General features: G+C 50.0%; 1 protein-coding gene across 16 annotated transcripts in view; it reads left to right on the top strand.

Moving 5' to 3' along the window:
* Positions 1-26,869, top strand: part of PTPRF (protein tyrosine phosphatase receptor type F) — a 384,319-nt gene that overhangs the window by 316,450 nt on the left and 41,000 nt on the right. For 7 of the 16 annotated variants that reach the window (XM_071809940.1, XM_065842623.2, XM_065842624.2 and 4 more), the window contains 8 exons: positions 2,260-2,565; positions 5,432-5,625; positions 12,119-12,145; positions 14,426-14,543; positions 16,753-17,331; positions 17,936-18,033; positions 23,917-24,170; positions 24,875-24,965. In XM_071809940.1, the coding sequence (XP_071666041.1) occupies positions 2,260-2,565; positions 5,432-5,625; positions 12,119-12,145; positions 14,426-14,543; positions 16,753-17,331; positions 17,936-18,033; positions 23,917-24,170; positions 24,875-24,965 (1,667 nt within the window). The remainder of the gene's footprint in view (positions 1-2,259; positions 2,566-5,431; positions 5,626-12,118; positions 12,146-14,425; positions 14,544-16,752; positions 17,332-17,935; positions 18,034-23,916; positions 24,171-24,874; positions 24,966-26,869) is intronic. The other 9 variants (XM_065842631.2, XM_065842629.2, XM_065842626.2 and 6 more) reach the window with 6 other exon arrangements.

Below are 26,869 nucleotides of genomic sequence, written 5' to 3'. Positions count from 1 at the left end.
CCAGCAGGGGAGGCCGGTGTGAGTAGCCCAGAGGCAACAGTTTGCACAGTGTGTGTGTGGGTACGTCCATGTGTGGGAGTCTATGCTGGCCACCCAGTCTGCTCTTTGCTGGCTGCAGGAGAGACACTTCTACTCCTTGTGCATTTTAAGTTGATCCTGCTCATGTTATCAAGTTTTATTTTGTTTTTTTTTTTTAATTGTTAATCTGAGTTTTTGCCTTGTACATCATATGTGTGACTCTTACCCAGTCAACAGCCGAAGTCTGACCTGCCCACACTGCCAGCCAGAACTGGCTCTGGAGAAGGAGCTCACTGCTGCATCCCAAGGGATGCTGTGGAGGCCCAAAGTCAGAGCAGTTCTCTTCTGTGAAGGGCCTGTCTACAGACAGTGCCAAAAGAAAGGCTTGCCCAACTCCTGTGTCTCAGCTGTCCCCTCTGAGGGATGCCACCAGGCACTGTGTCTCCCTTATGCCTTCCTTGAATTCACTTCTGGTGTTGCTTTGGTGCTGTATCTTCCTACTGTCTTCTCTGCCACTTCTCTGCTGATTAACCAAAAGAGTGTGAGGATTCATTTCCTACCCCTGCTGCCTCCCGGTGTACCAGAGGACAGAGCTGATCCCACTCTGCCTCCCTCATGTAGGCAAATGTTTGCTTCCAGGCATTGCTTTGGCTTCTTTTTCTTCCAGTGTAGCTCCCGTAGCAGCAGCCTCACCCTGCTCAGGCACCATCTCATCCAGCACCATCACTGCCCACTCTCCGTCCATCTTTCCATGCTCTCCAGCCCAGGCATCAGGGACAATCCCTGCTCCCTGAGCACAGAAGTGGGCACTCAGTGTTACATGCAGCCTGTGACTGCTTCTGCAAGCAAGTGGGCCATGTTCCCGGCAAGCAGAGGTCACCAGTGTGGTTGGGAGGTCCTGCTGTCCCCAGCTTTCCCAATTCTTCTCCCAGTGCCAACATGTGCCCAGCAAAGCCAAGGCACAATTGTTGGGTACTTTAATTATCTGAGGTCCTTGCTGCTATCTGGGGTACCATAGCTGTCTTTGTGTAGACGGTGACCTGGCAGGCTTGTCCCTGTGTCCCGGGAAGGCTGCCTCTGGTGCATCGATGGCTTCAAAGACCGCAGTATGGGGAAGGGCATCGGTCTTTTTTTCAGGTGTTTCTGGGTGCAGTGAAGAATGGAAGCAGCCTTTCACCTGCCATGGCAAAGCAAGTTACCTTGTACTTCATTATTGCTTGGCCAGAGAGCTTCCTAGCCCCAGGGCAACTGTGCGTGCTTTTTTTCACGATGGTGCCCTGCCCTCTCTGCTTAGGGCTCTTGCCTAATGTGCAAGCACTCAGGGATGCACCCATCTCCCTTGTGCCTTCCCTGACCAGGTAGGCTCCCTTCTCTCTCAGGCTTCCACCCTTATCTTCTGATCCTCATCCCAGTTAGAACTGTCTGCTGCCCAGATCCCATTGCTGGGGCGTAGAAGTTAACATAAAATGCAGGTGGCTTTTTGCCTTGGGGGAGAACAAACCTACCTATCTTCCCCTGTACAGCTGCATAGGCCAGGGAGCTCCAGGGGCAGGTAACCAGTTTGGCAGGCAGGAAACAATCAGTCCCAGATCCTGGGCACACGTGCAAAGCAGCACAACCATGTTATCTCCTGTTACCACATGGTGCTGGCTCCCACCTGGGTCAGGGTGCTGCTCACAGCTGATGGTTGTGATTTCAAACCCCGTCTGGATGCACTCCAGCCAACCTCAGTCACCTGCTTTCCCTACCCTCTTTTGTTTCCTCCTCTTGTCTAGGAACGGGTTTTTGCAAGCCTTCGTACAAGCTGGTGTGTGAGCTTCCCCTTCTGCCACTCTTGCCTTCTGTAGCTTCCTACTTCTTCTGGTTTCCATCTGCTTCAGATCTTCACTGAAAGCATCTTTCTTCTCCCCATCAGTCTGTCTCTCTCACTCCCCCTTTCCCTTATTGCCATTTGTTGTGTTTGGTGAAGTGAGTGTCCAGAACTGCTTTGTGCAGAGGTATTCTCTGATGCAGAACAGCACTTCCATCTCCGTGCTGTTCATCAGCCTTTCAAATACAAATTGCCCCTAGTGCCATCTTTGATGATGTGCGAGGAAGGCAGGCAGTTGTCCAAGAGGCTCCTGGCTGAATTTCCATGAGTATGTTCAGTGCTCAGTTGGCTGGGTAAAAGTTCCCTGTGCATTTTGGTTTGTCCTTCCAGTCATTTCCCTTCATCTCCCCACTTCATTTATTTATCCCCAGCCCCCTCCGCCCCACCCCAAGAAGTCGAGTGTGTAAGCACCAGCTCCACTACCATCCGGGTAAGTTGGGTGCCACCGCCTGCCCAGAGCCGCAATGGGGTCATCACCCAGTACTCCATTGCGTACCAGGCAGTGGAAGGAGATGACAACACCAAGCATGTGGTGGATGGCATTGGACGGGAGCACTCCAGCTGGGAGATCAAGGACCTGGAGAAATGGACCGAGTACAAGGTGTGGGTAAGGGCTCACACCGATGTGGGGCCAGGACCGGAGAGCATCCCCGTGCACGTGCGCACTGACGAGGATGGTAGGTGTTACTGAAAGCTCCTTCAGCTACCACCTTGGGGTAACCAGGACTCTTCTTGCTGAGTTGGTGGAGAAGAGGGGAAGGGGAGTGGGGATGTTGGCCTGGCAGTGCTTTTCAAGCAGGACCGGAGACTGTCAGGAGCAGTGCTTTGGTCAGCGGCTCGGGGAGTGGGGAGTTGCTCTGCTGGCCCTTGCTCTGATGTGATGGTCGCCTCTAGGCTGTGGGTCAGATCTCCTGGTGCGGTCCCACAAGGGTCCTGTGTGTGTCAGCAGTGCCTCCTGCGCGCCCGAGGAGGCATTGCGCTGCTTTGCTATTTCGGCTTTCTAGTGTTTGGTGGTCATGGTTTCCATTTTACTGAAGGTAACTTGAGTTCTCCCAGCTAAAGGCTTCTCTCACGTTGTGAGATTAGGACTTAAAGTTTACTTGTTGACTTGAAATCCAGCAAACTAAAGAGGGGAAAAGAAATCCATTTGAAACTCGTAGATATTGCAGGAAAGCTGCTTCCTGCCCTGGCTTCCAGGCAAGCCACAGCTTATATAAATCTGCTCTTGCGCTCAAGAGTCAGAATATCGCATGTACAGAACACTTTACTGGATACGACAGCTTTAAAGAGAAATTGCTTTGTATTAGCAGGGCTGTCAGTTATGTCATCATGACTTAAACCATTTCCTTTGAAAGTGCCAGAGCTCAGGGTGACAGTAGGAGCTTCCGTGGCTTCATGCTGACCCCAGAAGCTGCAGATTTAATAGGAGAAGAAAGAGATGCAGCGTCCAGGCAAGGAAGGGGTGATCTCTGCATTGCCCAGTCAGCGTGGCAAATTGAAACCAGACATGTTACGGTTTCCCTAAATGGGCTGTCGCTGTCCCCCACGTCTCCGTGGCTTTGGAAGTGGTGTCTGGGAATGCTCACTGACTGCGTTCCTGGGCTGGCAAACACATCTGTGTGTGTCCTGCTGCCTGTATTGTTTGCTTCGGTTCTCGTTCAGCAGAGTTGTAGCCCAGGGGAAGCTGCTACCCCAGAAATGTCGCAACAAGCTCTCTCAGTTAGTTTTCAGGCACTGTGGTTGGACATTCCAGCTCAGCTGTCAGGAGTGATTTCATGTCCCTCCAACATGCTGATGCTCAGTAGATACCCGTGATGAAGGAAGGAGAAATGCTAAATTGTGATCTGAAAACAAATTGAACTTTCCCTGTTTGGGTCTCAGACACAGCACATACTTCCCATAATGGGGTAGGATAATGTTCCTCGAAACGCTGCGGTCTGTTCACATTCCCATCTTTTCGTGTCCTGCCAAGGCCTCCTGCCTTCTCTTACCGGCAGAGCTTGACACACAGCTTCTGTCTAGTTCTCAGGGAGGATCTTGTTTATCGCTTGGACTCCCAGCTGCGTGTGCGGGCAGGTGTCTTGCTAGGGCAGGAGAGCCCTGTGGCTTGTGCAAGGTCAGTGCACTAAGTGATTTGTGGATTGCAGCGTAGGCTGCTCCAGCCAGAAAGTGGTAACTATACAGGCACAGCCCCCTCCATTCCCATACCTTGAGCTGGCCTCATGGGGCTAAAATGCTCCATTCCTCCCTTCTCTATTTTATTTAATTATCTACAATTAAGAAGGACATCTGGGGAAAATAATGAATTGCCCTGCAGCTTAAAAACTGTGCTTACCTGCTGGGTAGATGTTTCTTCCCATCTAGTTGGTTGAAATAGCAACACTCGTTACGTCTGCGTGTCAGCTATCCATCCCTAATTATCTAATACAGCTTATTTCTTGCTTTGCTGAGAATTGGGGCGTACAGGGTTCCAGACCCCGGGATTTTGCCAGGCAGTGGAGAGTGGAAAGGGTCCTGCAGCAGAGGTGCCAGGATGGAGCTCAGGGCCTTCACTTGGGTCCGGGCACTGGCGTGGCAGCGGTGTCATCCGCAGGGAGCGCACACCTCGGCGCCAGCTGCTTCGGCGGGAGGGAGCTCTCCAGGAGCAACCAAGAGGCTAATTTTTTAGCATTGACGTTTTTGTCACAGTCAATGCGAGAGTAAAAAGTAATAAGGAGGTAATTTTTCCAAATGGTAAATAGGGTATAAATACATTTTTTAAACGGGCCTCACCTTGCAAGAAAATTGATATTTTCTGGGCAGTGTAATTTTTCATTTTATTATCAAAAAGCATTCAGCCAGCCGTGCATGAAGTACAGTCCCCAGAGCTGTCACAATCCCCACGGGCCCCTTTATCTGGCTGAGCTCAGCGGCTGCTGTCTCTGAGCTCTGGGTTATTGTTTTAGGATGGTGCTTTTCCCCTTCGTTAACCTCTTGCTGTCCCAGGGGAGGAGCGCGTGTGCGCTCTGGCTGGTGTCAGGCACCAGGGCTCCCCGCAGGGCAAGCGCAGCACTGGCCGTGCTACCTGGGGCTGTGGGACTGCGTTCAGGTGTACGCAGAGGGATCTGAGAGGAGGCGTTGTGACAGGCAGGATGCAAAGGTGGCTTCAAAACCCCCGTCTCTGCTGCAGGGCACCCTGAGCTGCAGGTGGTTACCATGTTCTTTATATTCTGCTGTAGTCTTGTGTTCTTCCTTGTTCCCTCACTGCTGGAGACAAGAAAGGGATAGGCAGACCTTATGTCTTACCCAGCACAGTGGCTTTTATTAGGGGTGCTCCTGCATATCACAGTAGGGCTCTTTTGTACTGAGAGTAGCAAAAGTGCTTGGTTACTGGGGAGGGGTTGGAGATGTGGTCGTGCTGGAAAACTGCAGTGTGGCCTCCTGGGTCAGGACAGGGAGCTTGTGCCAGCAGGACCATCTTTGCAATAGGGTGGAGAGAAGGTAGCAAAGGAGTGACAGCAGTTGTGTGGTACCTGCTAACTGTCCATCTTGTGTGTTTTACAGTGCCCAGTGCCCCACCGCGAAAGGTGGAGGTAGAGTCTGTGAATTCGACTGCCATCCGGGTGAGCTGGAAGCTGCCCATCTCCAACAAGCAGCACGGGCAGATCCGTGGGTACCAGGTTACATATGTGAAGCTGGAAAACAACGAGCCCCAAGGGCAGCCAGTGATCAAGGACGTCATGCTGTCAGAAGCACAGGTACGATGTGGGGACCACAGGCTGGCGGGCATGGCACCTTCCCTCACCGCAGAGGGACAAGCAAGTTTAATCAGGAAAGGATTGCTGTAGGAAAGATGAGGTATAAAGATGAGGTATTGGACGATGCTCCTCTGTTACCCCTTCTCCAACATGTACCTCTCTCTGCCTGCCTGTCCTGTACAGACTCTGGCTGGAGCAAATTGTGTTTTGCCAGTCAGGTTATAAACCATTGGAGAGCTTTAAAGTCTGCTTCTTTTGTGCTGCTGACTATGTACAGGCAAAGGTTCTCTCTCGGCAGAGTCCACCGGGGTGCTGCCTGTTCCTGGGGTGTGGGGGTGGTTCTGCACCATTGGGTGGGCACAGCAAACCTCCTTCCCTCTGGCTTTTGCAAGGCAGGGACTTGACCTTGTGTTCCCTCTTGAACCCAAACCATAGGTGAAGCAAATTGAGTCTGGGAAAGGCGGGAATGGGGTGAGGGGAAGAGTGAGGTGCAGGCCTGCATTGCCTGTAAACGACTTTGCCCTCTGCAATTGCCATGCAACAATCTGCTCATATTTATGCCATCCCCTGGATACCTCACGGGCTGTGAGCTGAGGCCCTGTTCCCACACGGTGCTCCAGGCATGGTTATGCACTCTGCTCAGCCCAGTGGTGTGTAGTTCCCTCTTTCCCAGGGTCCAGGGAAGTGTTTGGTGCCCTGTCTGTGATGAAACACAACTCTTCTTTGGAGCAAGGGTCCTTCATCCTGGACGACCCATGCTGTTCTCAACAAAGATAATCGTATAAATGAAGTACAGGATCTGCTGCTGTTGGAAGCAACGAGTAATCGATTCAGAGCTGGCTTGCTTGAATGATGCCCAATATAAATACTGGAGAGCTGCAACGATTAATTGATCTGCCTCCTGAATGCAGCTGTGAATCATTTATACGTTTGTCAGTGGGGAGTGCAGTGCACAGAGGTGGTTTTACTCCCCATTCATATTCTGAAGGATAAAACTCACTAATAATGTTGAAGGGGAAAACTTTAAAGAGAGAAAATGCTTCGAGGGTCCTTGCAGTGTTGTCTGGAGCACGTCTCTGTTTACGTTTCAGATGTTGCTTTATTGTAATCATTAGAAAAGATGCTTACTGCCCTTTATATATTCCAGGAGGATATAATCTTCTGTGTTGTTTGAACAGTTGATGCTGTGTTGTTCAGCTGGAGTTTGGAGTTAATGGGTTGGTCCCAAGCGTAGGTGGGTGAAGTTGGCAGTGTTGTTCTTGTTGGTGTTTTCAAATATTTCATGGTTGTCCAGCCAGTTCTGCTTTCACTCCTTACTCATACATTTCAGAGAGAGAAACCCCATACTAATGTGCAGGAATGAGGATACCAGAGCCAGAAGCTTCCCAAGGAGTACTGGATTTTGCATTATTTTGAATGTGTGCATCAAGGAAGCAATCTGCTTGAAGTTTCCTGGCCTGTTAGACCACTTACCAGTCTTCCGTATCTGGTGAATTTATGTGGGAAAGTTCTTGGTTGCTGTTACTTTTTTTCCCCGGTGTGTATGGTGCTGAACTCAACCACTGTAATTTTTGGATGGAAGTGAAGGCCAAAAGATGGTTGCAGAGAAGTGGCTACTCTGAAGGAGTCATGTCACTCCTGGAATAAAGTAATGATGATCCTGCAGGGAAGAGGCTTCACTGACTTGGAGAAAGAGATCTTTATTTCCCAAAAGAATGAGAAGCCAGGCATGACCTGTGCTTGTGATGAAAAACACCTGCTCCAGAAACTGAAGAACCCTATAAGAGCTGCCATCTTTCAGTACAGCAGTGCGTGTCTTTGCAAACACCCAGATCAAACTTGAACAAGTAGTCTTAGAAGAGTGATTTTTCTATGGGAGAAAACAAAGATTCACTGCAACACCTGTCGCTGAAGGTCACAGGATGAAGGTGGCCAGAATACAGCCACGGTTTATACCAGTGCACAAGGAGAGAATTAAACAGATTGAAAATCTGAGGTCGGAGAAGAAATTCTCTGGACACATAGGCAGAGCCCCTCCTCCTGCCTGGCCAGGCTGTCTGTTGATTTTGAGGAGGTATGTGCCACATAATCTGCTTGCTGCAGATGGTGTGAAGACACTGGTATTAAAGCTGGCTCATGATTTTTCCTGATTGAAGATGAGAAATAGAGAGAGAGTAGACGAAGATGAAAGGAAAAAGGAAAGGGAATGGAGATGTTAACTATGGAGATAATATGAGTTTTCAAAACCATTTGAGCAGAAAGGACTAAAACAGTAGAGGAGTGGGGGCCGTGGTGCTGTAGAGATCACGTTTTATTTTGCAGCCTCCTGCCTAGGAAGAGTAATCAGTTGTTAGGAAGGTTTTGCGATGGAGCTGAGGACTCTTTCTCCCCTCCATGGCTGCACCTGTGACTGATCACCCGCGTCAGGCCTCTCTGTGCCTTCCTGTCTGAGCAGTCACCTCCTACTGACAGACTGATGGACAAGCAGATGTGACCATGCCCTGTGGAGGAGTGCCCAGGGAGAGGATGCGTATCGCTGCAGAGCTGGGTCACATACCTGCACCACCTCCTGCACTGGCCCTGCCCTCACGGCGCAGCCAGGTCCTGTGGTGGGTGATGGCAGAAGATTCATTTCTGTGCCGTGGGTCTTGTGCACAACACAGCCAAGCACCAAGAGCACTTTTGCAAGGACCAGGGGGACCAGTGCAGGGTGCCAGCTGCACTCCACCTCTCTCATACAAGACCTTGCTGTCTTGAGGAAGTGGGGGATAGCAGGGCCATGGGCACAAGCATCGGGTTCTTCAGGGGAGGGCAAGGGACCACCTGCTTTCCTTGGTCTCCAATCCCTGGGCAGCTGCGGCATGTTGGGAGGAGCAGTGGGCCTGATGCCCTCCATCCCTTCCCAGGTACCGGTCCTGTGTGTCCTGCAGAGCTCGGAGCTGAGCAGCACCAGGCAGTGTGGAGTCTGGAGCGCCTGGCACAAAGGAGGCAACAGGGCCAGGGGAGGACAGGCCTTCCCATTCAGGTTCCTGTGCAAGCATGACTTTAGTTTGCTCTTTACAAGACGTGCAGCTAGACCCTGCCTGAACCTAGCTGTTGATTCGTTGTGTCCTGCTCCCAGCCTGCTTGTCCTCAGCCTGGACTGGGACATCTCCCCATGCTGCAGTGTGGCCTTGACAACTGCTCCTGCGCTCAACTGTGCAGCGTATTTTCTGGAGAGCCTGCTGCCCGCATCTCTCTGGGGATGTGGTGTACACATGAACCTCACTGCTTACAGCCCTCTGCAGATCCAGCCTGCGCAGAGAGCTTTGCAGCACTGCTGCTGCTGGGAGCTGGCTGGGTACGGCTGGGTAAAGGAGGTCAGGCTTTGTGGAAGAGAGACTCCTGCCACCTCCTCCTCGGGCTCTGCAAACAGAGTCAAGGCACGGGAGAGGTGTTCTGCCCACAAGAAGGGCTGCATGCTCATAGGAAGATTGTGTGGTCTTTGCAGGCAACGCTTCTCCATCCAGCAATGCAGACCGAGTGCACATCCCACCAGCTTGCTCCAGAAGAGCAGGAAGAAGTTAACAGCAGGCACTCCAGCTGGGTTGAGATCAAAGCAGAAAGGGGAAGCAGAAACTCCTTTTCATCCTGGGCAGCGCCCACCCCATGCATAACACAGACGAATTTACAGCCTCCCTCTTTCCCTGGGTGATAGTCAAGGATCTTTATCTGAATCTACTTGGAACAGCTCCTCGTGCACATGTACTCATCTAGGTAAGAGTCTGGCATGGAGGTGAGACGTACTCTGCTTCCTAAGTGGAACAAAATTGAAAGGCATCATCTAAGAGATGTTTCAGTAATGGACAAAGGCAAAGTTCTGGAGCCACTTCTGCATCCCACAAGCTGAGCACCCAAGTTTACACCTGGAGTTTCACTGTCGCACCACGGTCGCTGTGAAGCAGAGAGGAGAAGGACCTGCAGGAAAACCGCAGTATCCACTTCCCATAGCTGGGGCTGTTTAGGACAGCTTGAGTCTGTCTTTTGCAAGAGGCATGGTCAGGGAAAACAGCTGTTCCCTTGTGAGACATGACTACGCTGTGCGGTGTTGAAGTGTAAAATGAAACGTTAAGGCATTGCAGCTGCCATAAATACACACTGTTAGCTTTAGCACTTCCCTGGGCCATCCTGCCTCATGCACACAGCCTTGTCTGAGTTCTTTTTATGACAGCTCCTGGGCTTTTCAGATCAATTTGTCTTACTGACCAACCTTAAAGAGTTAAGAAGCAATTGAGCTAGTTTAAGGAAGGAAATGTTTTGATCTGCAGATGATATTTTCATAATGAAACTGAATTTATATCAGGGTATTCATGCAGACCTGGCTTTTCACTGTTATTCCTCCAGCACAGATCTCAAGGCGTTTCTTTGCACTCTGATCTGATGCAAGATTAAAGTCCACTGAAACATAAGAGCAGACAGAGTTTGAACATTAAACACTTGGTATAAAATCCTAGTGGGTGATAAGCTCCCCGCTGTGGTGTGGGAGGCTGTGGGATGCTGCAGCCTCCTGAACCCAGGTCGGCTCCTCTGCTCATTGCAGTGGGGTGTCACCTTCTGCTCCTGCAGTGACATGGAGGGGAGTTGGGGTGTACCCATCCGTCAGGGACATGGTGTTGAAGCAGAAGTGTACTTCTGGGAGAAGGAGCTACCAGGCCTTCTGTCCTTCCTGGAGCAACACTTCTGCTAGGTTTTAGATCAGCAGGACAGAGTGTGTGGCTGTTGACCATGTTGGGCGCTGAATGGTGTAGGTAGGATGTCAACTGCAATGACTTGGGTTGAGCTAACCATGCAACACTGGAAATAACACCAGGACGTGTGTGGAAAGAAGGCCTTTAGTGACCACAGTACTTAGTGAGGGCATTTGCTTTATAGGAAGTCTTTAGGGACAACTTGACCTCTTTATTGAAATTAAATTTTAAGATGGTTTAGGGGGATAATTCTGCTGCAGTCTCATGTCATCAAATGAGTGGACTGTAATAAAATCTTAGAGGAAGGTTTCTCCAATCGCTGCTTCTTTCTGAATTGAGAGAATAAAAAATATTTGAAGGTATGCCATATATTTTACTGTTGAGGACAGTACTCTGCTGCTGTGATAGGCTGCAGCCTGTGAAAGCCGCCTCACATGGCCTGAGTACCAAAGGCAACTTGGAGCTTTAATACCATTTAGTACTTGTGCCGCACTCACAGGTTCCGGGGCACTTGAGCAGCATTATCTGGGCTTCCCGGTGTCCCGAGCACATCAGTATCTGAGCGCCATTTCACATCTGGCAGCTCAGGCTCAGGTCAAGGCTTGCCGAGGCTCACAGTGTGAGTCAGGGGTAATGATACCTATCTTCCACTTTCATCTCTGTGCTTGAACCCATCAGCCGGTGCTTCCTCCAGGCAGATTTAGTAACCTGAGATGTAACGCATCACCTTGGCTGAGAGAGCTCGCTGTGATCTCTGCAAACCTTCCTTTGGAGCATCAACCACAAAGAACAGTGCTGTGGGCATGCGTGGCAGCAGCCAAGGTCTCTAAATCTCACCACCCCAATGCAGCTTTGATGCCTTAGAGCCCCAAATCCAGCCAGTTCCCCCTTCAGAGCCCTGGTTGAGCTGCCATAGCTGAGAACCCACGTGAGCTTCTGCTGGGAAATGTTTGTCTTACCTGCAGGGCTGCTCTTGTCAAGTGAGTGTTGCCACTTGGTGTTGTGTAGTTAGGAGTGAGAAGCTGTTTCCTCAGTACAGGCACCAGTTTGAGCCTCACTCCAAGCCATGCAGCACTGTTGGAGAGAAGCAGCTTGGTGTGAAGCTCCGTATAGGATCTCAGCCTCTCTTGCACTCTTTACAAGAGGCGGCACTTCTCGGTTTTCTGAGGTCCCCAGAGCATTTTCTTGCAAATGATAAAAGACACACAAGCTCTGTAAATGTTGTGTTGATGCTTCCCTGCAGAGAGTGCCCTCTGAGTTTTGTGTGTCAAAGCCCTTGGTTCTCAACAAGAGGTGGTGGCTGGAGGCTCACTGGTACAGAAACCGGAGATGAGGTCACAAAACTGTTGTGAGTGACTTGTGGGGCAGCAGTCAGCCCCAGAGCTGTGTTGGTACCAGCTCTCCCTCCTTAGTTCTGTTTGTGGAAGAGGCAGAAAAGTGCAAACAAAGCCAGAAGGGGAAGGGACTGCCAGGTTAGGAAGTGGTGACCCCTCCATCCGTGTGAGAAGGAAGCTCTTTGCCCCTGTTTGTGTGAATGATCTCAGACCTGCTGCGCAGACTAGCGGCATGTAGAAAATTGCTCTATGCCAATTCCTTCCCTTGGCACAGCCTGTGCCGGGCGACCCTCTGTGTATAAGTGTTGTAATCCCCCCAACCCAGTCCTGCTAACCCCTGCTGTTGTCGTCGTCGTCATCCCCTTCCTACACGTTGCCCCTTAAAATTCTGTGTCTCCATTTTTCTCTCCTCCTTCCTTTCTCCCCCATCAGTGGAGAGCTGAGGACTCCGTCGACCACGTAAGTACCACTTGTGTGTATTCCAGGTTGGAAAAGAGGGGTTTGGTAAATCGATTTGTGAATTTTGTAGACACAGTGCTGTCAAAACATCCCTTTCGCTTCCTTAATGAGGCTGGAGAGTTACATTGTGAAACCTTCCACAAGCAGCAAATCCAGGGAAAATTGGCATTTAGATCGCTACTAAATGCAGAAAAGCAATTGACATTTCCTATAATCTGTATTTCCAGCTTGTTGCAGTGCAGTTTTAGGCAGGCTCAAGTGATCAACTCAGGAGGTAGATACTACTTTCTGCAGTAGCTGGCCCGCCAAGTTACACGGTAAAATTAGATACATAATCTTTAAACCACATTGATCGTAGTCAAGAAAAATAACCTACACTCTCAACCATGACCTTTGGCTGAAACAGAGATAGTAATAAGAAAACAATCACATTTAAACAGTAAAATCCAGTTTTTCCCACATAATTTTGAAATACAAATTTGTAGGAACAAACTAGAAAATGACCTTTTTAGAGTCAGCAATTCAATTATGTGCCCTACTGTGAGCTTCCTCAGCACGATGCATTTCTCCTCCTGCTTTATACAGAGGATTCTCGCTCAGAGTGGCTTTCTCATGACAGCACTGTGTTTACATTATGCAATCAGACCTTCTTTCATCCATCCCTCATCTCTCTCCTCTCCTCCCGGCTCGCTTGCTTTGCTCCCGGTGGCATGGTTTTGCGTGAGAATTTCTCTTTGCATGGGTTTGGGAGGAGTGAATTCTCCTGGGATGTTCAGAGTCTGCAGGTTTTGAGTGAGTGCTTCCCCCGCGGGTCCATTGGCACCGATGGGACTGTGCGTCCACTCGCCCGCACACACGATCTGCTGCAGGGGCGGAGTTGGGATCGGACTTTGGTTCACACGGTGATTTTTGGCGGGGTTCTTGTTGGTGCTTGTTGATTTTTCTCTGGGCTGACTGGTTCCGCGATGGTAGCAGGGTGATTTTGATGAGTAAGCCTGGGCAGGTAACCTAAACCAGCAGCACTGACTGGAAATCAGCAGGTTTAATCGTGTGGGTGTTTGTGTGAGTGAGTGATGGGAGACTGGTTGTGCTCTGAGAGAAACCACAGGCGCCCCTCACACCCCTCAAGCTGGCAGGGATCCCCCCAGCAGAGATCAGGCCCCTGGAGCAGCCCCTAACAGTGCTCATGCTGCCTGACCTCAGCAACTCAAGCTTAACCTTCTCCATCTCTGCTCTTCTCCCTGTCGGAAAGGGTAAATAACTAGCCCAGAGCCTCTGCCTCCTTTCCAAAAGCTTCCCCAACCCCTTTCCAAGCCATTTGTCCCTTGCTCCGTGACCTGATGGGTTATTAGTGCTAATGGCCCCAGTCCCTTTCACAGCGCCCACAGCCGAATGATGCTCAGAGGTGCCTACCCTGAGCTCACCATGAGCTGCTGAACTCACTGTGCTTGCTCGTTTGCAGGTCTGGCCAACCGAGCTTGGCACTGGTCGTGTTGCTGCTTGAGGCCAGGAGGGAGGAGCGGTGCTCCCCTCTTTGATCTCAGATTGAAGTGCGGAGCTATGCCCTGCTCCTGCCCAGGGGAAGCCAGAGCACGCAAAGGTGCTCGCACCCTGCCAAATCCACCCTCCTCCCCAACCTCCCACAGCGCAGGGTTTTCCCTCCCGGTCTTGCCAATGCCTTGTGCCGACCCCGTCCCATCCCTGCAACGCTGTGCCTGGCAGGGAGGCTGAACACGGTGCTGTAGCACTGCAGGTGCTCCCTGCCCGGGGTCCCTTGCCCCTGCCTGGCCCCTGTGCTCCCTGCGGCTCTGCTCCGAGAGACAACTTTAAAAATCCCCCAATTATCCGCCAAGAGATTTCCACAGCCAGCTGAACTGGCTTTTGCCCTGGTTCACAGCCTCACAGTCCTCTTACTCTCAGGCTTGCTGCGGCAGGGTGGCTCTTGCTTAACACGAGACGGTCTCTGGAGCAGATCTCCCTCTTGGCAGAAGCCGTGGGAGAGCACAGCTGCTGACAGAAGTTGCTGGTGGGTCTCTGGAAAGGCCAAGTGTTAGAGGCAGGGGTTGAAATTAGGCAGGTGAGTGGTGGAGCGGCAGCAATTGTTGTTTGCTGGCTCTGTGCGAGTGTGTGCTTGAATGCAATGCCCAAGTGTGAGCCAGCAAGTGTGTTGGTGTGTTGCTGTTGGAGATACTGACCCCGGTGCCCTCCTTTTGCTCACTCCAGTAACAAGTATTTGCTCTTCTCGTTTGCCTCTTCCCTGCCTCGTGGATGCGCTCCCAGGAGACGGTCATTGGAGGCCTGCTGCCAGAAACCACCTACTCCGTCACCGTCGCTGCCTACACCACCAAAGGAGATGGTGCCCGCAGCAAGCCCAAAGTCATCACCACCACAGGGGCAGGTGAGTGTGGGGAGCAGATGCCACAGCCTTGTAGGGGTGGTGATAAAACCTCCCAAGAGGTACACGGGGAGTATGGCCAAGGCACCTGTACAGGAAGGAAGCGAGAGGGCTGGAGACGCCGCAGAGGTACATGCTTGTGATCTCCAGCCCTTACAGGCTTTGCCGCTGGATCACCCGAGCAAAGTGCAGCACAGATGAAACTCATGGGTCTGAGCTCTTCTGCATAGTCCAGAGACCTGGGAAGAGGAAGCCTGAAAGTCCAGGCCCTCCCTCAGCTTTGGAGTCATGGCCTGTCCTCACCTTGTTCCCATAGGCAAGTGCCATGTGCTTCCTGCGGTGACTGCGGTGCCGCCGGGGCTGACCCCTGGCACAGGGGGCTCCTCAGAGGTGCTTCTCAGCTCCCCCCCAGCCATTGCTACTGCTGCCTGCCCAGGCTTACATATCTGAGCCCAGCTGCTCCTAGGACCATGGTAAAATCTGGAATGCAACAAACCCTGCCATAGAAGTGCTGCGGACACGACTTCTAGGTCCTGGTGATCTCAGTCAGTTCGGTTCTGCTGTCTCGGTAAAGACTTTTACCCTGTGCCTAGTGCAACACAGGAGCCTCGGCCGGCAGCCAGGGCACCCAGGAGTTCATCAGGTGCTTTCCTCCGGATGCGGTCAAGCTTGCCTTTGGTGGTGGCACCAGCTAGTTGACATTGTCTTGTCCTCGATTTCCACTCACTAGACCTGTCCTACAACCAATAATCCTGCTGCTTCCTCACACCCGCCGCAGGAGCAGTATTTACCGCTTGTTATTATGGGAATGCAGCTTGTACAAACTGAGAGCGTTTGTTCCTGGTGCTTTTAAACGAGGAACAGCTTGCCAGCTCCTCCGTGCTGCATATGGGGAGCTCCAGAGGTAGTTTCCACTGTCACAATCTCAAATGCTGTCTCCCTTGTGCCTTGCCATGATGTACGCTCTGTTCATCAAATTGCTACAGCTGTCCTATAAACAGGAAAAGCTTCCTAAACATCCCAGTGTTGCACTGTAAACCACAGCGGGTCTTCCCATGTTATGATGCACATTTAAAGTTAATATTTGGAATCAGCTTTGAAAATAATGTGTCCCTTAATACCAGCTGCTGTTAGACATTGTATTGTGAGTGCAAGGACGATGGCATTGGCAGTGGAAGAGTAATTGTATGTCTTAAATACCTACAAAACCACTCCAGAGCTCCCTTTGTACAGGGTCTTCTGCAGGCTTGACCTCCAGGGGAGTGCTGGTATCGCCCTCTGATGGCAAAATCGTGGCATAATTCTGTCAAATACATTTTGTGCTCGTATTTGGGCTCATACATTGCAAAACCATGCAAGGATATTTAACTAGGTTTGGCTACAATCCCATTTTCGTTTTCATATCAGTGGCCCCATTCCTTTGATTCTGAGTATCTTCCCTATCAGTTGATTTGTTTACAAATCTGAGCTGATGTGAAGTGAAGACACATCCTTTTTTAACTGAAGGAGATCAAGGTATTAAACCATCAATTTAAAGCCATCAGTTCCTAACCAGTGACAGCAACACCCCTTGACTTGTGCAGCATAAGCAAAAATCCTGTGGAACGCTTGTGTTCACCTCTCACATCGACACTGACTTCACGAATCTGCTCATCAGCTAAACCAAAATGTATTCTGATGGCAAACCGCCCGCCCAGCTCTGCTCACTGCCTCTGCAGATGGTAACACTGCAAGGTTTCAGGATGAAATTTGTCTGCCTCCAGACAGTCCAGGGCGCTGGACTCGGGCTTCTGTGTGTCTGTTGGGTACAGTGCGCTGGGGCCAGCGCGGCCTGGTGCTGTGCACTAGCTGGAGTGTCTGAAGACCCCCGATTGGGAGGATGGGATTCAGATCTTCTCTGATATAAATGCGATGCTTTTAAACCTTTCCTGTAAAAGGGGATGAATTTTGGGGCTGAACATGGCTGAATTCATTCCCTGTTTAGATGGCAGCACGTGGGAAAATGGCAGCTAAGGGCTGGCTGGCTCCAGCTTCCCTCACCACCGGATTAGGGTTGGTCTGGCTCTATCCATTTGAATTGTCTGTCATCCTCTTCACCCTGTTGTCTGAACTTTCCCACTTTCCTCAATCCTGACGGACTGAGCAGCACGGAAGCGATCCTTCCTTCCCCTCCTCGCAGGCTATAGATGGTCATTGTGTGTTTATGTTGCAGTCCCGGGGAAGCCCACCATGATGATTAGCACGACAGCCATGAACACAGCCCTCATCCAGTGGCACCCACCCAAGGAGATGGTAGGGGAGCTGCTGGGTTACCGGCTACAGTACAGACGTCTTGACGAGGAGAAGATGAACACGATAGACTTCGGGAAGAGAGACCATCACTACACCGTGACCAACCTGCACAAGGGGGCCACGTACCTCTTCAAATTGTCTGCCAAGAACAGAGCTGGCCCAGGAGAGGAGTTTGAGAAGGAGATCACTACTGCAGAAGATGTGCCGAGCGGCTTCCCACAAAACCTGCGCGTGGTGGGTCTCACCACTTCTACCACGGAGGTTTCCTGGGACCCCCCAGTCTTGGCAGAAAGAAACGGCAAGATTGTCAACTACACAGTGGTATACAGGGACATAAATAGCCAGCAGGACCTGGTTAACATCACCAAGGACACAAGTATCACTTTGACGAATTTGAAGCCCGATACCACTTATGACATCAAAGTGAGGGCCCGCACCAATAAGGGGGCTGGGCCTCTCAGCCCCAGCATCCAGTCCCGGACCATGCCTGTTGAGCAAGGTAAGTGCCCCTCTAACAAGCCCTAACAGCAAGCTCAGCCTGCAGGACAGGGACTTTTGCTTCGGTTCATGAGGCCCTGACCAATGAGAACAGGTACTGTGTGGCTTCCTAGTCTAAAATTAGTTCAGCGAAGGTTTCCTTAAAGTTGCCGTTTGGGGGGAGAGGGGCGTTGGTGGTAGCTTAATTGCCTTTGTCGCTCCACAGGCACACTTTGCTGTTTTATCTGTACATGAAAGGCTCTTGCTTGAACTGGAGCAGGTGTCTGGGTAGGATCATCTGCAGATCCAGTACCCAAGCACCACTGTTCTTTGATCATGGAAAAGGGCCAAGAGAGTATGAGTGGAGGGGGGAGAGAGGAAGGCTACAGTTCAGCCTACAGCTTCCTTTCTGTGATGCTATATAGTCAAAATCGAAACTCTGCTGGAGACTGGAGACTTGGTAAAAGGCTGCTGCTCTTTTCTCCTCATCTCTCACTTCTCTGCTGTTGCTGAACTCTTTGACCTCTGCTGCTGAGATAGAGAAAGGGAGACTTGGAGCCCAGCTGCTGCCTGGCTCCATCCTGACTTGGCCCTACAGTGCTCAAATATCTTGTTTGTCATTCCAGTGTTTGCTAAGAACTTCCGCGTCAATGCCGTCATGAAAACGTCTGTGTTGCTGAGCTGGGAAGTGCCTGACTCCTATAAATCTACAGTGCCTTTTAAGGTAAGGGTGGGATGCAGAGGATGGGGAGCTCCACCCGTGGCAGTGGGAAGGGCAGTGGAAAGCAGCATCTTGACCTGCCACATGATGTTCTCAGGCTATCAGACAAGAGACTGGCAGAGCAGGGTCACGTTGCTCCCTGGCCTGGGGTCTTGTGGAGCTCAGAACTCCAAGCCCAGGTTAGATAGCCGCTCTTGCATTTGAGCACCTGTACATGAACCATGGCACACAGTAGAGCACGCTGCTGCTTGCTTTCCCTCCTTTCATTCTTCTTAGGCCAGAAGGTGGTGTAGTTTTGTTGATCTGTTTCTGTTTTGATCAGTTGTGGAATAGCCAGTAGGCACTTGGCTCATGGCAGGAGTGAATAATGTTGGCTGAATTACACCAACAGGAAACACCAAACAGCAAAGGCATGTGCTAGGCAAAGGCAGTCTGAGAATGGGGGTGTCTTGGCGATCATAATATGTATTTCTGGCTTCTCACCATCCAACTAGAAACCCATCTTTGCCATAGCCACTTTCTTTAAATACCCACTCTTCCCTTGATAATGTCGCTGAGTTACTTGCCTTTTCAAAGGGAAATGGAAACTGGTCCAGCCCCCCGAATTGCGGATGCTTTTTCCATGAGCGGTTGTGGTGGTTGTTCACACAGTCCTCATCAGAGCTTAACTCCTCTTCAGCTTGCCTAAGTATCTTGTTACCTGCTATCACTTGGCTGTGGCCTTACCGGCCAGGCTGACCATTGCAGCTCCATGACAGTTGTTACACAAGTTTGTCCTAACGCCTGATGGAGTTAAGTGTGAAAAGTTATGTGATTCAATTGGAAGCAATCACCAGGACAAAGTGGTCTGAAAACCAGCCAGTGAATCAAACTAAAAATGACTCCATCTGCAACGTGTCCTGTCTCAAACATCCGGATTGTCTTTATGAGTTACTTTAGAGCATCAGGGCAGATGCATAATCTCAGGGAGTGAGGGAGAGAAGCATCGTTGCCCTTCCAGAAGGTGTTACAGGTGTGAGCAGCACAAGATGTGTCAGTGCAGAGGGAAGTCTGCAGGAATCGCTGCTACGCTCTTTTCTCCAGCGCAGTTCTGGATGTAGCGTCATCCATCAGGCTGCAAGACAACACCGATGACCCAATCTCTTCCTGCTCCTACCCGTCCCCCAGTGCGGATCACTGATCTGTGTAAGACTTGACCATGGTGTCAGTTTCTGCAGAACTCAATGCAGCTTCTTACCCTTAAGAAACAAGACCAACATGTCACGTCGCCAAGGATAATCTTCCACCCAGTCTCAGCAGCAATCTTCTGCCTCTGCAAAGGTGGCCGGGGTGGGAGCAGCGTGATTTCCCTTCCTCCTTGTACATGCCCCCACAATACTGTGCCTAAAGAGCAAATGCAAGGTCTGCGTGAGCTGTGGAGGATCCATGGCCAGGGGAATGAGAGGAAATTCTTGAACTGCATCTGCATCAGTGTGTGAGCACCTCCCTCTCCTTGTTACTAACTCTCCTTGTTTAAATCCTAAAGCTGAATTACTATGATCAATACCAGACGCTTGTTAACATGCAGAGTTTAGCTGAAGCAGACAAGGCTTTTGTGAAGACCTTGTGCTTATTCAAAGCTTTCCCAAATGTAGGGTGCATTAGGATCAGCGTTCAGACATCTGGCCGCAAGGAACTTCACAGATCCCTGATACTTTGCACTCTGCTGAAGAGCCAGTCTGCTTCATCTCGCCTTATTCTTGTGGCACAAAGCCCACATCTGTCTGACAGTGCAGCGCTGGGAAGGGACAGTGTGACCTTTGGAGCATTACTATCGCGTAGGGATGGTTGGAGGTAGCCAGGAGCCAAGGGCGTAATGCTGATGCCTCGTCTCAGCCTCTCAGCTGCGACTGCTTACACAGACGGTGACTCAGGGTCTGCCCCTGCTGCGGGTTAACCCTCAGATGACACAGGAGCAGATGGCATTAGCCACTTGCTAACTGAAGAGCAGTCATGCGAACGAGAGTGTTACAAGGATCTTTCTCTAATAGTGTCTTCTTTCTATTAATATTCCCAGACTTGCAGACACACGTGAGTCAAGGCCAGGAGCGGAGAGGGTCAGCTCCAGGTTGCTGACTCTACCACTTGAAAGAAATCTGTAACCTTCAGGACTTTGTATTTTTATAAACAAGGTTCACCTCTCTCCTCTAATTCAGACACATGGGATGCTGAGGCCAGAGCCTAATACTGTAACTAGCATAGCAGATAAATCTCCATGGGAACAATTAGTATTATCTACACTTGATAAACAGTCTCATGCTAAATCTATGTCCCAAAGGGTGTCATATTCTACTTTAACAGATTTAATTAAAGTAGATATTGTTCTGTCAATGAATAGAGAGGCGCAGGCAGGACTGGTGCTTTTTTTTTCATAGGGGATGAACTGAGTCCTTAGGAAGTTTCATTGCTACCAAATCAATAACGAAGGTTTGAGTTCTCTTTGGGGAATTTTCACAGCTTCTTCTTGTCCAGGAGATAAATTCATTGTAAAATGTTGCCCAGAAGTTGTGGACCAGGGGCACTCTTCCTTTTCTTTTCCGGTGTGCTTGCAGAAAGCTGTTCTGGAGCTTTCCTGGAAAGTGCAAGATAGATACAACCTACTCCTTGAGGAAACTGCACTTTTCTGAGACACATTCTTCAACTTAAGAGAAGAACAGAAGTCATTTTACAAATGAGGAGAAGGAATAACACTTTTAAAAATGACTATGATACAGGTTCAGAAATAAGCCCTGAGGATGGTGGGCAGAGCTGTCTCACAGTGTGTCCCAGAGAATGTAGTAATTACTCCAGCCCCCAAAAAAGGCAACCTTGTCTACCCCTTCATTGAGTAATTATCTTTTCCAATGTTGCACACTACATGTCATTTGATCTTTTAGTTCAATACATTTTTTACTGCCTTAAAATCAAGCAACAGACCTTCAGCGGTGACATTTGGACCCACCTAGCTTTGCAAATCTTCTCGTGTGAGTAAGAGCAGCACAAATGACATTTTGCAGCAATCCATGGGGCAGTCAGCATGTTTGGCAGTTCAGAGCCCTTGGGCCAAATTTGCTGCTGACTTCAGTGCTTACCAGTGGGCCATGGTGCAACCTCTAAATAGGATTCCTGCTTGAGCTGCCAGGCATCTTCAGCTGCACACGAACGACTGTTTCTGAGCCCTTACATTATTGTAAAGTTTGTGTAGAGGCCTTAACTAATGGTGCATAACATTTGAGAAGACAATGTGTTATGGCAGGTAAAGGAACGTGGAACTGCTGCTACAGCAACTGTGAAAAGGGGAGATGGCGAAGAACGCTTCAGGAAAGCATTTCAAATGCCAATTTTACCGTCTTTGGACACAAATTTATGTGCATGGCAGTAAAAATCATCATCTGTTGTCATGACTGAATCAAAGACTGTGTCCTGGCTGATTGCAATGCAGAGCAAACTCTGAACTGATATGCGTGGCCATCTCTTCTGCTTCGTCTTGCCCCAGGAGAGCAGCCACGTCCCCAGCAGATGCCTCATCCACAGGCAGTTGGTGGGCAAGAGTCTTCCCTTGAAGCACATGCAGAAGCAGTGATGACACCTTTATTAGCAAAGACTTTATAATGAGAAGTCTTACTTGAGAGGCAACAGAACTCTGTGTGGGCTTTGCATCCTTCCAGCATACCTGGAAGTTTGGTTTTGTTCAAGTCTGTATTGGAGCACGTGAAGTGAGGTCCCGCTGCTCCCTCAGGACACTCCTGACTTGCTTTCATCTGGAGTATCTGGACCTGCACTGTTGCAGTATCCTGGCAAGGGGTGGTGCTGGGACAGACAGCAAAGCTGCTAAGATGACTTGAAGCTCCTGTCTTAGTTGTGCCTCTTTCTGTGTCAGCGCAGGGTGAAACCTGCCAGCTAAATATCTGATGTTTCAGCACCATAAAGAGCATTTCTTCATTTTACCTTTTTCACTCGCTTTAGCACCCATCTGATGTACATGCCTTTGGAGAAAGGGATTAAAGCTCAGAAGAAAATGTTTTAGGAGTCACAGCAGAGGACAACCCTTCCAGCCATCCTGCCTCTGACAGCCTTTCCTGCACGTGGGGCACCCAGCAGGGGCTTTGTCCCTGCAAACCTCTGTTATTTTAGTACTTGGTATTTATTTTAGCAGTTCATCCCTGAAGACTGAAGCATGTCAGCAGGCGAGACTGATTGCATCTCTCCTCCATTGCTGGCTCCTTACTGCTGCTCTGTTACCTCTTGGGAGTCTCTTCTCAGCAGCAAAAAAGCTGCGGCTCTGTTCCTATCCTGACTTCCATGCAAAGTGACCTGCAGGGGTTTTGAAGCATGCTGTGGGTATCGCTGTTCAGATAACACAGAAGCAGAGCTGCACATTCCAGGCCTGGCCTGGTCCCTGTGCTCCACTGTCCTTCAGATCTCTTTCCAGGGCCTCCCTCCTCCTTCCAGCTCCAGCACTAAATATTAAAGCAGTGCTAATCAGCTGCCCTTGTCCCAGCAAACCGGCAGCTTTCTGCAGATTTCTGCCACCTGCTAAAAAGGTGACTTGGAAGGAAAGTTTGGTCCCTCCCTTGCTGCCTGCATCAGCCTGAACGGTGGGCTCAGCTGGTGAAAAATCTGTTGTACTTCAAGTAATTTTTCTTACACAGAGCTGTCTGCTCTCTCTGTCAAGGCCGCTGCTGGAAAGGGCACGTTTTACTGTGTGGTCTCTGCCTGTGGCACGTAATAGCTGCCATGGTTTAACATGCTCCAGCTCCACCATTGGCAGTTTTTGGCATGCTGTGTCTCTGCACCACTATCAGGAATCCAGCGCTCCTCTGCCACGCTGGATGGTCACCCAGTGGAAGGAAACATGCTGGGGCACAACCCCTGCTCTCTGCGATTTTCTGCACTCTGTTTGTCTCCAGGAACTCTTTGAGTTTCTGGCTTTGCGGAGGCAGCACTCAGGGTTTCGGGGTGCAGCAGCTGTTCCTGCCAGACCAGGATCAAGATTCCCAGGGCAGACTGGCTGTTTGGTGCAGCTAATACGACAGTGCCCGTGGCTGCTGTGCCTTGGGGGAGATGGAGGTCCTGCGTATCTGCAACGGGGCGCTGAGAAAACGTCATTAGCTGAGGTGTCGGCAGGCAAGGGGGCTGCCCACAGCCATGGGCCACCAGCCCAGCCCTGCCCAGCAGCCCCTCGCTGCAAGCACGGCAGCAAAAAGCAGCACCAATCTCCTGCCTGCGGCTGGCGCGGCACCAGCATCTGTTGTCATGGCAACGGGGTGTCACACCTGCAGAGCACTGTTTCGGGTACCAATTTGTGATCCCTGCACGGGATTTGTCAGATCATTGATGAGGCTTGTAACCTCCCCCCACCCCTGGTCACCTTGCTGGGAGGGGGATGTTCTGCATTAACCGTTCGATCAGGCATCAGCTGGTAAAAACAGAAATGACACCAATTTAAAGCAGACAGGGCTTTACACCAAAAGCATATTGTGTGTTGTAGCCTCGTGAGACAAGAAACAAAGCCCCATTCATCTCCGTGCGAAGGCAAGGCACAGCCATCTGGATTCCTCCCCCGTCCCGGCGCTGAAAAGCCACACGTGTGGCACCGCCAGCCTCGCTGCTGGCACCGGCCGCCCAGGCTTTGCTGGGATGACCCTCTCTGCTCCATCACTGCAAGGCACAGAGAGCATGACTGAACCCTCTGCTGGGGGCTGCTCTTCTTTAACTAAAGATTTATGGCTGTTTACGAAGCACACGGTAGCTGAACCACCTGAGGGAGGGCCCAGAGCCAAATTGTCGTCTCTAATGCTGCTATTTTGAGTGTGAGTTTTCATCAGCAGCTGTCAGCTGCATAAACGTGTCCTTTTCCCGTTTCAGATTCTGTACAATAGCCAGAGTGTGGAGGTGGACGGCCACTCGATGAAGAAACTCATAAGTGACCTCCAGCCAGACACGGACTATTCTTTTGTGCTAATGAACCGCGGGAGCAGTGCTGGGGGGCTCCAGCACCTCGTCTCAATCCGCACCGCTCCTGATGTCTTGCAAAGCAAACCCATCGCCACAAACAAGTACATGCAGGAAGGAAAATTCACACTCGCCCTTCCCAAAGTCCAGACCACTGTGCCAGTTAGGTAGGTGCCGTGCCTGGTGGAGAAGGCAGAGTGGGGGGCTAGAGATGGGGAAAAAAAACAGGGTCAGACCTCTGCCAACCTGTGGATTTTGTAACCTGGGAGTGAATTTTTGAGCAGGCTGTGGTACAGAGCCAGGCATTTACCCGTAGCATGGGCTCACGCTGCTGGCTCTTTCTGAGCAAATATTTATGTGCAATAAAATTAAGACAATTCTCTGACAGTTCACCCTCACCCTGGCGGGTATACTCCAGATGCTACCAGCAAAAACACAGCTGAGGATCAGGAGGGACTTTCTCTGACACTGTATAATATCCTTTAAATAAATAATGCTTAAAGCCTCAAGGAGATTAAAAAAAAACGAGTTTGTGGAAGTCTTATTCGTTACTGTGCGGTATCCTTGTGCTGAAGCACAATTTCCCCAGGGTTCTTGCTACAATCCGATTATATAAATGTCCTTCTCGCAGCTCCTGCACCACCCTCTGGAGCAGAGTCTGTAGATCTTCATTAACCTAATGAGTGCTAACGGGAGTATTCTTTTCTCTGGTGCAGCTGGAAAACCAACCTCTTTCTTACAGAACCCTATTCTTGCTTAGAGGGCAGAGAGAGGAGCAGGTTGTCCTTGGGAGGTGTATGGCACGTGTTTTTCAGTGAGCCACCAGAGAGATGACTTAGGGTCCAGTGTTGACGTTTTCCTTCCTTCCCAGGTGGTACTACATCGTGGTTGTGCCAGCGGACCAGAGCACCAGCAGCGCGGCTGCTCGGTGGCGGACACCTGATGAGATGGAGCTGGACCAGGTAGGAGTCTCCAGCAGCTGCTGTGATGGAGGTGGCTCCCAGTGACCGGGATGCCTTGCCCAGGCCTCCTGGCCACAGCATGGGTGCAGGGACGTAACTGCAGGCTCTACATCAGAGAGGGGGAGCTGTGGGATGTGCGGTGCCCACTCAGCCTTTCTTGGCTAGTGACAGCATGTAGGAAGAAGGCTGGAATCGAGCAAGGGAGGAGACACCTCCCAGGATGTGCCCCATCAGGAGACCACACTTGAGTGTCTCCGAGCTCTGATTGGGACAGATCCTGTCTCGTGTTGTACGCTCTGTGCAACCTTTTTCAGCTGAAGCAACCATGCTGATGTTGAAAACAAGCTAGGAGAGTAAGGTACTGTTTTCAGTTTATTACTCTGTTCTGTCAGGAGGCTTTTCTCTCTCTCTCTGGGTAGGACCTGAGCCTGCAGTTTGGATAAAGAGTTCTCTCTAGTATCTAACAAAACCTGCAAAGCTCCTTTCACACTTGCTTGTTAAAGGCTTTCAACAGTCATCAGCCCATTCACTCCAAGAGGCAGCTTATTCCACGTAGGAGTCCAGCACCAGTAGCGTGATACCCGAGTGGGCATCAGAAGGGTCACACACAAGGGGTTTGTGGGCTCTCTCTTCCCCACACACACCACCACCCCCAAAGTAATAAGGAAAAATTCCAAGAAATCACACACGGAAGGGTCCATTAGGAAAACAAAGTTGCAAGCTTGAAGCACTGAGAAATTACAAAGTGTTAAAAGCTGTAAGTCAGCCCTGCTTATCATTAATCTTTAATTACATGATTGCACAGTCTTTTCCATGGGGTCCCAGCTCAGGCTGTGTAGGGGTGGATCTGTTCTACACATGAAGCACAATTGTGTGATGGAGAACCATCAACTGTAGGTCTCTTTCATCATTTCATTTCAGAAATTGGAGGGTGTCATGAGAAGCAGAAGACTAGGATGAGAAAGGATAGTTTGGTTTTGAGCTTTAGATGGCTGAAAGCTATCGAGAGAACTGGTTTCTAGCTCTGTTTCAGTCCTGGACAAATGTTTTAAGACAAAATTTTCATTAGCAGCCACTGTCGTACATGTTCTTGGTTTTTTTTGAATGCTGAGTTTGAGATCCTGGAGCCTCATTTGCAAAGCTTAAGCATCCCCAGCTGCAGAGAAAGTCAATAGGAGCTCTGGTGGATACAGACAGTACTATAAAAAAAATGCTAAGTTTTCTTTAGAAACAAAACAAGCCAATGTCTTTTCAATTTGACATTCAAAATTGGTGAGCGTTTTTTACGGTAATGTCCCTGTGTCTCTGTTCTCCATCTATAAAATTAGGAAAACCGCTTTCATCTCACCTCATACGGATATTTGGAAGATAAGTTCATTAATGTTTGTGAAGCACTTGTAATATTACAGTGATCAGCACCAGAGAAAAGCCCACGAGGAAATTATTAATTTTGTCTTCAGAGCTAGATTTGAATAGTAAGCAATAAACAAGGCCTCAGGCTGCATAATGGAAAGAAGAAAACAAAATATGGAATAGCTGCTCTTTGATTAAGCACTGTCTGCCCTGTGTATTGAACAAAGCAGGGGAGTTACATAAAAGACAGTATGTGACCGTGCAGTCAAGGGTAGCAACACAATGCACATCTGTAAGAGAGCTGAGTTAATCTTGCGCAGGCAATATTAATTTTCTGTTTTTTCAGAATCTGAACTTTGCAAGCCTAGCATTCCTTTGGTGCAGTCTTCTGGGGCGTGTGTTACATATGTAGGTGGCAGTAGCATCCAACAGCCTCAATCACAACTGGACCTCTATGGTTTCTTGCACGTACAGCTTTGATTTCTGCCCCGAAGAGCCTAGCTGTAATTTCACAGAATCACAGAATGTCAGGGATTGGAAGGAACCTCAAA

The sequence above is a fragment of the Patagioenas fasciata genome, chromosome 6, assembly GCF_037038585.1.
Source record: "Patagioenas fasciata isolate bPatFas1 chromosome 6, bPatFas1.hap1, whole genome shotgun sequence".
Lineage (NCBI taxonomy): Eukaryota > Metazoa > Chordata > Aves > Columbiformes > Columbidae > Patagioenas > Patagioenas fasciata.
This window is presented reverse-complemented; position numbering and strand designations above follow the sequence as displayed.